General features: G+C 37.2%; 1 protein-coding gene across 9 annotated transcripts in view; it reads right to left on the reverse strand.

Moving 5' to 3' along the window:
• The window catches only part of alpha-Man-Ia (alpha-Mannosidase class I a), a 59,167-nt gene that overhangs the window by 18,439 nt on the left and 28,399 nt on the right, over positions 1 to 12,329 (reverse strand). Inside the window, exons 1-2 of one of the 9 annotated variants that reach the window (NM_001272473.2) lie at positions 4,645 to 4,844; positions 1,219 to 1,850 (exon numbers count right to left, since the gene is read on the reverse strand). In NM_001272473.2, the coding sequence (NP_001259402.1) occupies positions 1,219 to 1,764 (546 nt within the window). In that variant the 5' untranslated portion in view covers positions 1,765 to 1,850; positions 4,645 to 4,844. 9 annotated transcript variants of the gene reach the window in all.

Below are 12,329 nucleotides of genomic sequence, written 5' to 3' on the forward strand. Positions count from 1 at the left end.
GTGATTGAGCTAGTATGTATATACACATATATCCATCTCCAGTTCCAGTAAATGGAAATTTAAGTCAATAAAATGCAATCTGGGTTCAAGTTCTCATTCAAATTAATCAAGCTGTCCTCGGGTTTTGTTATCCCACACAACTAAATCCTATTCACGTTGATTGACATTTTTCAAGTGCATTTCGACATTTAATTCTGGCCAAATGTTGCAGTTGCATTTAATTTAAACTCATTCAAACACTAATTTCTAAAAACACTGCAATTTAACAGCGAATTTGATTTGTCATTTATTTTCTTTCAAATCAATGAGTTGAGCAACAATAGGCTATTTTGGCCACAATGTCGGCTAAAAGCCCTTTCTACTCTAGCAACCCCTTTTATTTTCAGTGCATTTGCAACTGCATTTTGTTTAGGCGCATCGCCTTTTTCAAGGTCGACCGTTTTCCACGTTCTATACGTATCTACTTTCCAGTTGACACGGGCTTTTGAGCCGTTAAAGCGTAAAGCAATTGCCACAGGACCTCTCTCCCCCCCCCTCTGCAACAAAAATGAAGGGGATTGGGGGTTTTGACTTTGGCTTTGGCTTTGGCTTTGGCCAACCACGTAATGGCAATTGTACAAGAGAAGGAGCCAAGTGAGCGTAATAAACGCCAAGATTTAGATCACATTCACTGGCGGATAAGTTGGGCGGCTTGGGCGGCCTTAAAAGAGGTTTAAGTTAGTCGGGGGTTTCGAATGTGCGATTTACGATGGCTTTTCTTTTTTTTGTAGAACTGAAGAACTTGACACCTCCACTCCTAGTTGTTTTTCTATGTAATGCGCTTGTTTAACAACGCCCCTGTGTTTTAGTAACCGTCTCAATATCGCCGCTGTCTATTTGTTCTTTTATCTGAGTATATATCCGTCTGTTAGTCGAGAACATTATATTGGCATTTTAGCCCACACAGTACGCCCCTACGTTATTTGAGAATCTTTTTTTTATAAAACAAGAAGTTCGGTAAATAAAGTGAAAAAATTCGCATAACGTATAACATTTCAAAGGGAATCAATACATATTTAATATGAGTTATATGTATTTGGGAAATATTTACTAGCGCATTCAATGAAATATTTAACCCAAAAGGACGCCACATTGAAATGGATACTTCAAATTGGGCTTCACACCGTTTAACCCGACAGTTGGGCAGACAAGATAGACTGGCTTTAACCCTTGACTCACCTTGACGACTTGGTTACGTTTTTCGTAATCAATCAAACCGCTGGATTGGTTGTACTTGACCCCGCCGAAGGGCATAGGTGGAGCGGTCACGGATACAATTGAGGACAAGGGTGCAGAGGTTGAGGTTAATTCTCCGGCAGACGAGCGCATGGAGAAAGTTGATGTAGATGGGGAAATGACTTCCGACGACTCCTTCACTTGATTATCCTCGACTTTTGGCTTACTGCCACCAATAACAGCAGATATCTTGGGTAGCTCCAACTGCTCCTGCTCTTTTTGCATTTGCTCATCATCCTCGTCATCCCTGCTGCTGGCATTCAACTTGAGATACACATTTCGCGGATGATTGTTCACATAGTTCAACTCTTTGATCTGATTCTCATTGTTGCTAACACTATCGCTGGCTACCTTCTCGTTCAGTCGAATGATGTTCGACAAATTGATGTTGTTGATCAGCGTTATGCCGGTAATCCCGACCAGAACGATCACAAAGCAAATTCCGCCAATCAGCAGGAGCGGCGTGGTTTTCGACGTTTTCGGACACATTTTCACTTTTTGATTTGCATGCACTTTAGTTTTGATTGGAAATTATGTTGTCATATTTCTTTTGATTTAAGCTAACCGTTTCTTGACTAAAAAATATTCAAATGAAAAATCTTTACATTTTCTAGTTGCTATAACCTTTTCATCACATTTAAATGTCAATGCTAAGCATAATTTGCTCAGTTCTCCTTTCAAGTTTTTCCCCTTTGCGAACCATTTCTGTTTTTGCTAAGGATACCTTTAATTCCCCTTCGCATTTACATCACTTGAAGCAATCGACCTCTGACTGTTCTTCCTAAGTACTCCGCCAGCAGAGCAATATAAAAGTTGACAAGGTTTTATTGCATTCCTTCGCATTATTTTTTTCTTTTTTTTTTCGCAACATCAACAGAAACAGCAAAAACCAAGAGGACATCCTGGCTAACAAACACAAAGTATAAGAATTTGTTCGAATAAAAAGCACAACAAATGGGAAATGTTTCTGGAAATGGAGGAGGATGAAAGTTTTTAGGTGAGAACTGGACCCTTGTAATGTCTAAGTGTTCTGCCTTTTCTCTGCAACTCGTTTTCGCCGCAGCTTTTTCCCCAATCGTTTGCTATTCCATTCGCCATGCATATTATGAATTTGCCAAGTTTTGTTTGAGCCGCACGACTGCACTTCAAATTCGAATAATCAATGAAGAAAATGGGAGAAAGGACTTCCAAGGGGGGGTGGAAAATTGGGGCGTAATATGGAGCAAATGGAAGGTCAGGATAACAGTGGCAAAGTTATAAGAGCAATGCTGTTAAAAAAGAGTTTCACAATGCAAAAATACAAAATACGCTATATACGCCTAGAATACATTTCAAAATTACGTATACGCAACGTATACGCCAAGTGCGTTTCAAATAACGTATACGCACTTCAGGCGCAACATACAATATGACAGGCCATTACAGAAATTAAGATGAAAAAAAAAAACCAATTAAAAGCCGCTGGCAAGAAAAATTATAAAACCAATCTAGATCATATCAGATCAATCCGATAGCAGCATATTCTGTTGATTTCATTCATTCGATTTTGTTTTCATTCTATATTTATATCCCCGCTCACCTCTGCCCACTCCCTTTGCAAAACTCAGACGGCGACGTTTTAATTGAATTCACATCAATTCAGCGCACCCCATTCAACAAATGCCGATGTATGTACTATATACTATATACTATGTATATAGTTTGCACAGCAAATTGGACAAAAGAAAGAGAACAGTGATCAGAATTGCTATCATCTTATGAACAAGTGAATTGTATGTATTTTAAACACAGCAATAAATTTCGAAATATACACTTTTCATTTTCTTAGAATTTTTCCATAGCTAAATACACACTTTTGTAGCATCTACTGTTCGACTGCTCGTATATCATGGGAATAATGCGGCTCTTGGCGTAATGAAAATAGTTCATTAACGTTGGGAGAATCTCTAGCTGATTCTCTCAAAGAATCGCTCGCATACAGGGCATATGTATATACTCTATTCAATTTTGAGTGTTTATTTTTTTCTTTTGGCAACTGCAGCTAGTTAGGGGGCAAAATCATTAAAAGATGCGTTTAAATATAGAGTGAAAAGTGGGAGGGGGAAGGGGGCGGGAGTAGGGGACGGAGAGTCGGCTCAAGGACACGCTCACTAGGCAGTTGGCAATTAAAAGAAACACGAAATGAAAATAAAACATAAACACAACAAAGTGACACACCAACACGCACACACATGGAGTGGTTTTCCCTGCAAGAATACCGGGGTAGTTGGCTGGTGTGGAAAACCTGAGGCTGCACAAGAAAAACAAGAGAAAAAAAAAACGTGTCAAGCGCAACGGCGGCACTTGGCGAGCGAAGAACGAAGAACGAAGCCGAAGCCTCGGGCCTCTCTAAAACCTCTGGCCACCCACCCAACCCACTGCCACCCACTTATATTTCAAACCCAACACCACCACCATCCACATCCCCATTCCCATCCACTTTCCACGCATTGCACCTGCCAGATGGGGAAAGGAAGCGGCAGAATAGCAGGGGGGGACCCAGCATTTTCATTGCAGATTGCTGGAATGTTGTGACAAGAGGCTGTCCTCCATTTGGCTTTCTCAATCAATCTAATTTCTCCGCGGGCCACAACATCACACTCAAATGGTCTTATGAAATTATGCTTTTCTATTTAAGAAGCTAGCAAATTGGCCTACATATTTGTTGGCATTTTGAAACGTTCGTTCATTTTAGAAGTTTCTCAATTAGAATTTGTAAATCTCTAAAGCTGAAAGGTCTCAGCATTAATGTTTTCATATTTTTGTAGTTATTACTTTCAAAATTTGCTACACTTGGAGCTACTAATGTTGAGTTTAACCTTATATATATTATCAGCTGGATTACCAACTTTATTTGTATCATTCCCAGTTGTATTTGCTTTCAAATGACAGCAGTTTAAAAGTGACTAATTCTGTGCTTGATACCATTCATAAATATTGTGCAGTGTATAAACAAACGAGCACAGGTGCATGGATTTTTATCAGTTTTTTATTAGTCACTAAATTTTTAAAGCAGACTCTAGAATTCTCACAATTTCATATAGTATTGTTTATTTTCAGAACCTGATACCATCTCCATTTCGCACATCTAACATCTTTTAATCCCACTTCAGATATTAGCACTTTTGAGATACTTAATAACCTTCTGGCACCTTTGTGCACCACTATCCCTAGATTACTTCAATCTCCCTTTAACCAGAAAACATCCCCGGGCCGAACATTATCATCATCGCACCACCACCCAGTTTTATTTCACCCGCTTTGGAACTGTTGCTCGTGCTCTGGAAAAATTCTATTTATTTTCGGTTATAACCAAAACTTAATTGAAACCTCAATTGGTTCGCTCGGGGGGAAGTCCACTATATATTTCAGGGTTCACATTTTCGTGACACATTTTATTTATAACGATACAAATTTGTTGCTCCTCTCTGTGTGTTATGGCTAATAGTTTCGGGCTTTTTGTTTGTTTTTATTTGTTTTTATATTGCGAGTTGTCGTCTTGTAGCGTAAGTATGCATGTCTTCAAATTCATTTTTTTTTTGTTTGTTTTTTTTTCGGAATTTTTCGCGCGTGCACGAGTCGGCGGCAGAAGGCGAAAACAGAACGAACCGAATGCGGTGACTGAGGCAACACCAATGGGCCAGAGTCAGGCCAGAAAAAAAAAAAGAACACAGAAGCCGAAAGCCAAGAGCCGAGCCGCAAAACAGCCAAACGACCGAAACGCTTTCGGCGGAGCTGGCCATTTAGCCTTTTTCTTGGCCTTTTCTCGTGCGGATTAGAAAACGACGAGAACTCCTTAAAAATTCGAAAAACTCGAAAACAACGGCACAAAGCATCTGAATCGTTTTATTATTTGTTTGTTTTCTAAATTTTTTATATAATTTAAGCAATAATATTTTGATAAATTCTCTCCAAATAGATATTAAGTGCTTACGCGTGTTAGTTAACGCTAGCTATTTCTATTTCAAGTTAGCTATTTTATGAACACTATAAAATCTTTCTAGATGGGATAAATAGAATGATTTTTTTTTTATTCTACCAAAAGTTACAAAACGATGGGATAAATAGAATGATTTTTTTTTATTCTACCAAAAGTTACAAAACGATATTTAAATGTTGATAAATATTTATTTGAAGTCAGTTTTAAAATGGCAGCACTAACGGCGGTAAAACGAAAAGCAGAGCGGCGAAATCGAACGACGAATTTGACGAAGTGCACACACTCAAGAACGAAGAGATGCTGAGTGAGCGCGGGAAACGGGACGGCAACAGGCGGAACGGAACGAAATGGTATGGAACGAAACACACACACACACACACACATACACATACGCACACGCATTGCAATGCGCAACAATTTGGCATTGGAGAAAATTCCAAAAAGCTTTTGAAAAAGCTAAATCAAGGAGCGGGAAAATGATAAATTCAAAGAAGAAATTATTTAATATTAATAACTTACACGGAATACGGTAAACGATTTTTTTTTTAAATAACAAGCATTCCACAATTTCAATGTTATAACAACCATCTAATAAATACTCACATGCCAATCAATTAAAACCAATGAATTACAAAGTAAGCGTAAACGAATCACAATTTCATTAAACAGGAAACAACCTAATTTGAAAAATATGATTGTTAAACAAAGAAAAAATTAAATGGGGCAATTTTATGACAATCATTGGATAGCGATTAATAGCCCAACAAAAATGTATAATAATTTCTGATGCTAATTGCGAATTGATGCAAAAAGGAAGCATGTGTACGTCGGCTTCACATGCATTTAAATTAAGTTTAATTTATGACTGAAAACGAAACCCTACACAAAAGTCGGGGTCATAAAAACCCAACGGGCAAGTGTATAAATAACATCATAATTTTTGTAAATTTATAGACGCCTAGTAAAGTTATTCAACAAAGTGCGTTGTAAATTTCATATACATATAAATTGAGACCATGAAACAAGGGGGTGAAAACTCAGCTGCGAGTCATAAAAACGTGTTAAGTATACGCCCTGTATGCAGAAGATTAAGAAAAGAACGGAAGGAGGGCAGCTAAATTGCAGAAATTTGTAAAGAAATTGGCAAAGCTGCGACTAATTAGAAAAAGTAACTGGGTTAAAAATTTCCTGGCTTTTATTTCAGTCCATTCCGGAATTCTACTTTAATTTCTTTCTCTTGGATTGTTCTGAAGTGTTGGTTATTATACACGTTACTCAGTCGTAGAGTTAAGGTTAAACCAGCCAGGGAATCAACATTTTTAGAAGGTACCATCATCAAATTTACAAAAAAAAATTTTGAAAAATTTGTATTTCCATTTTTGAACTCAGTTTGATTTGGAATTTAATTACGAGCTCAGCGAGGTATGGCGTTTTAGATTTGGGAAATTATTACTTAAGTTGTGTTCAAAAAACTAATTATTTTATAACCGAATTCGGAAAAAACTGCTTTTGGCCAAAAATTCGATATTTACGAAGGCAATTTTTGTTATAAATGGGCTAAAAATGTTCATATAGATGTAAGAATAACTGTTTTGAGCAGCTAATTACCAGTGCTAATGATAAGTATCACTTTTTGAAGGATTTTGGAAAATTAATTTTTGGGTCAATTTTCGCATTTTTTGTAAGGGGTAACATCATCAAAATTTGCAAAAAATGGCCAAAAAATAGAATTTCCATCTGTGAATACAGTTTGATTGGAAATTTAATTACGAGCTCAACGAGGTATTACTTTCCAAATTTGGACAAACCATTTTTAAGTTGTGGCCCAAAAAGATGCTTTGATGAAGAAAATTCGGTAATTCGTAATATTCAATATTTACGAATGAAATTTTCTTCATAACTTGGCTAAAAATGATCATAAAGAGGAAAGAGTGACAAATAAGAAATACCTGTTTTTCCTTAAAACCATCTTAAATGTACTCGACCAAATTCTCCGTTGAGCAAAATGAGGCCCTCTCTCTCACCTTTCACAGCTGTCATCTTCTTGCATGGCTGAAAAATGTGCTCCACTAATTCCCTGTCAACTTGGTTAATGTCCTTGCCCCGCCCCCTTTTTTTGGTATTGTTCGTTTCGCCTACTGCCAACATAAATTAATTCGCCTGCATTCCTTTCGTTCGTCCTTTGTCTTGGCATTTTCATAACAATAACTTATTTGGCCATAAGCCCCACTAAGTAAGTTACTAACTGTGTAAGTAAGTGAGAGAGTGCGCATTTTAGCACTCATCGTTGGGAAAAACAACAATGGAAATGGTTACAGAGTGTGAAAGCGAGCAAAGTAAGACAACATAACTGTGGCAGCTGCAAAGGCATTTAATAGCACAACAAATATAGGCAATGAATATCCCAAATAGATATTATAACTCACTCCATTTATTATACTATACCTGATTACTTGGTCAAAACTAAGTGCTTATGAAACTATTTACCCCCTGCTGCCATCATGATTACCATCATTTTGTGTTGCCTTTTCATCGTTTGTAACCATAACCACGCCGACCAAGGCATTTTTCTAATTAACTCTTCTTTATTATTTTTGCTGTTTTCCTTGTCGGTTCGCATCCTTTTGTTTGCCCAAAGAAATCACGTACAAAAGCAAAAAGGACGAAGAGCGCAGGATTGGGATTTGCATTGTGTTTCGTTACGAGCGTTTGACGCCTTCAAAAAAAAAAAAACAAAGTATCATTCAACACTTTTCTTTGTCGTCACACCTTCACCGCATTTCCCTCTTTCAAGTCCTAGCTTTCTAATCAAAAAAAAAAAAAGAAGAAAGCAACAAAAAATAATAAATACAAGAAAGCAGGGGAAAGACAGATGTATCAGTCTAAGGAAGGTAACGATGACAATAATAACAGGAAAAAAACGAAAGAAACAAGCTCAAGAGTGACAAAAACAAAGAGAAGAACAACAAAAGCTGCCAAGGAAAATTTGTTTACAGGCAAAAATTAAGTGTGAAAGTACAGAGAAAGCAAAAGCGGTTATTCCATATCTACATATAATAATAAATCGGAATGAAATATTATAATCGAAAGATATTGATTTCAAAGTATCCGACATTAAAAAAAAAAAAATCAACAAAAATTATGTTAATAATTACACATTTTTTAACAATTAAATGTGTCAAAAGAAATCTGTTGATAGCAAACCCAAGAAACCCAATAAATCATAAAATATTCAAATTGAAAAGAAGAACACCAAGGACTAAAGGTCCTTTAAGCTTTCTACTGCAACTTTAATGGAACACCCTCCACGGATTTAACCTTAATGCATAGAAAGAAGCGGCATGAATGATAAAGAAAGAGACGGCAGCAGGGGGGCCACTCCAGTGGTCCTGGCCCAGGCGCATTAATCCATTTACGAGTAATAACGAAAGTGGACAATGACAATAACCCGCAGAGGACTCCGCCAAGTGGGCGTGGTCCCGACCCGACTGCACTGTCACTAAATTAGCCACCGTATTCCTTTCAATAAGCAAAATAAGTGCTCACATAGAAGTGTTTATCTTGAAGGCATGTCGACACTTCAAACACATCCGATACTCTTCTGTAGAATATTTATTATTTATATTTATTATAAAAAGTATGATATAAATTTGTGTTAAATCGCATACATTGATGAATGATGAACATTGGTGAAAAAACTGACCTTTATGAACATGAACGACAAAAGGTCAGTTGGACGAAAATAAATTATTATGGAAAAGGGAAAAAAAGCGTTGTCAGCCACACTATCTCTACAACGCTAATGAATTCCAGTGTGATGACAGCTATATTTAATATATAATATGTAAAAATTAAATTGCAATTTCAATAAAGAAATCGTATGGCATTTAACTAAAATGATGCTCCAATGGCATAAGAAATACTGAAAAAAAATGCATTCTTTCGCACATAAAAAGAGCTAAGGCAGAAAAAATAGTTTTTATGCAGCTAAACTTTTAAAACGACTTAATATATGGTGCCATTACATACGTTGTAAATGAATGGTGGCTGGTAAAAAAAAAGATATTTGGCATTTTTAGGAAGTCACTGCAGTGCATTTTCCTTTGCCATTTATTTGTATGTGCTTCTTTTTTACCCACATTTTTACCCGCAATATATGTGATTGCGTATGTATGTGTGTGTGTGTGTGTGTGTGTGTGCCTGCTGCAGCGCACATTACACACGCACACTCGTACATTAAATTTATGTGCTCGAGTTGGACGCGGTAAAAAAAAAAGAGTAAAGAGCACAAAATGAAAAGAAAATGAAAATAAAATAAGACTCCTCTTTACAACAAAAGGCACTAAACATTATGCCCACTTTGCGGGCCACGCCTACCAAGGGGGCGTGGCGAAAAAAGGGGCTGCTGCCTGCCATTAACATGAAGAAGAAAAAAACATAGCCCATATTGCGGCCAAAAGAGAGCGATAAAAGCCAAAGTAAAAACCACATCAAATACAGGATATTAACAAGTACATTAAAAACAATTAAGTAATGTAAATAATTGTGTAAAAAAATGATAGGTTTTGAATAAATGGATACAATATGATATGCTACAATGCTACAAGTATATATTAAAAAAAAAAAAAAGAGTTTAAAATTGCAACGCAATATCCAATATTGGATATATTTTCGCCTAATTTGCGCCTGTTATGGATCTACCAATAAAAATCAATTATTATGCAATAAGCACATTAGGCGAACAGGGGACATTGGTGGCATTTGGCCTCCACTTTATTAGCCTCATTAAACGCACTCGAAAAGCGCAAAACTCTCACCTACTGCCGATTGCCACCCCCCCCCCCCCCCTCTTTTAACTCGTTTCCTGCCACTTTCCACGGGCCGAGGAAAAATTCTGGAAATGAAATGAAATTGTGCTCATGATTGCGATTACGTTGGCTATGACTGCCGACGGGGGGGTAAAACTTTTGCCACAAGCTTCGTTTAACGCAGTTGCACCACCCAGATCTAATTACAGCAGCAAATGTACTAGAAGCAACAGCAACGAAAAATCAACAGTGCACTGCGCGAAATTGGGACAGCAAATAAAACCTTTCAACTGTAATGGAAACGAGTTCATTTGTATGCCTTCATTGGCTTTAGTTATGCAAAATATTAACTCCAACAACTTAAATATCTAATGATCTAATAATCAAAGCACATATATTGTTAATTAGAAATCCCATTCGTTGAGCATTTTCTTATTGATTCACAGTGCTGGCCAAGCAATTAGGAGCCAAGAACCAAATCATCCGCAAATCAAGGCCGCCACAATGCCGGCAATGTGCTAATTGCTCCATACCCACTATTATTATTATTTTTTTTTTTTACCGCGAATTCTTGTTTATTTACGATTTATCTGCTAATTGAAATTGCAAAAAGTAGGTTACAAATAAGTAGGAAATAAACCAGAGCACAGATCTGCTTAAAAACAGCAAAGCTGATTATTGCCGGTAATTATGCAAGACTTGAATTGAGTTTAAATGATGGCCAGACAAATCTCAAAGTTGAGATTGCAAACGAAAATGTATTTCATCCGTTGCACAGATTGGGGTTAAATCATTTAGCTTACTTGAGGGCAAAGAAAGCGAGCGAGTGCCTAAATCAATTATACATAACATTTTATAACAATTTATAGATATTGAATCTAATGTGTGCGTTGAAATTCAATTTAATCATCCTATTTTCCCATAATGCTCTATAATTTTCCATCGTGCGGAGCATCTAAATCTCCCCATTTGGGCAATTTTCCTCTCAAATTCCTGGGCCAAAAAGGCAGTTAACCAATTTGGGCATTAAATCTCGTCATTGAATCGACTAATCTGCGGCAGGGGGCGGTCAAGGGGGTTCAAGGGGGCGCCTGAAAAGTGGGAGTGGCATCGATTGAATCGCCATTTGCATGCGTGTGTGTGTGTGTGAGAGAGCGAGTGTGTGTGTGTGTGTGTGTGTGTGTGTGAGAGCGAGTGTGTGTGTGTGTGTGTGTATGGGCATGACATTATCGCAAAATGGCCGCCAATAATCATAATTCATGGACATTGTTTGCGAGAATTTCACGAACAGCTGCCTGTCCCCCAGATATTCCCTTCATCATCATCATCGTCGTCATCATCATCATCATCATCATCACGGTCCTATCATTCCCATTATCATTATCCCAATAATCATTATCATCTTGGCAATGAGAATGGCGTGTAGAACCAATTTTTCATTGGTGCGCCCGACGAGCCATAAAACTTTTTACGTATTATTATTATGATTATTATCTTTTTTTTTTTGTTCTTTTTTTTTTTGTATGCCCTGCCATAAATAAAAATATGTTCTTTTCTAAATGCATTTTCTAGTCCTTGACTAATATTAATGGTGGATTTTTCGTTTAAATAGCAAACAATACTTTTTGAGTCTGTACTCGTTTAATAAATGCCTAAAATAAATATTATATTTGCATTCCAAAGTACAAATTCCGCTCATGTTAAATTTAAATAAATCGAGAAAGGTCCTACGTTACTATGAAAAATCTTAAACTTATTCATTCCCAATTTAACATAAAAAATGCCAAATATTTTCGAGAAATATTTCACGCCCCAGCGAAACTCTGAAATTCCTTTTCCTTTAAGAATAGAATTTCAACTGGGTCTGTTGCTTGGGTCGCCTCACTTTCTCTTTATTTCTTCTGCGTCCTCCACCACCGCCATCACCAGCAGCATTGCCTGCCGGCTGATGGGTCGTATGCGTAATGTCTTTTATGCTGTCAAAGTCAAAGTTAATTTATGAGACGCCTTCTTCGAGAAAATGGTATGAGGGTGGTGGTTGGGTAGGATGGTTGGGTTAAATTCAATAACCTTATGAAGTTAACGCGTATTAAATGCGACCAGCCAAAGGCATATTACGAGTATAAGAGGATACGGATCCCTGCGCCTGTCTGACATTACTCATACGACCCGTAAGCCAATAAGAAAAGAGCAACCTGTTGCCTGTGACATTTTTATTTCATTAAAGTGCTTAGTTGCTTGTTTAGAAAAGCATACATGAAGAGATT

The sequence above is a fragment of the Drosophila melanogaster genome, chromosome X (assembly GCF_000001215.4).
Source record: "Drosophila melanogaster chromosome X".
In the NCBI taxonomy this organism is placed as follows: Eukaryota; Metazoa; Arthropoda; class Insecta; order Diptera; family Drosophilidae; genus Drosophila; species Drosophila melanogaster.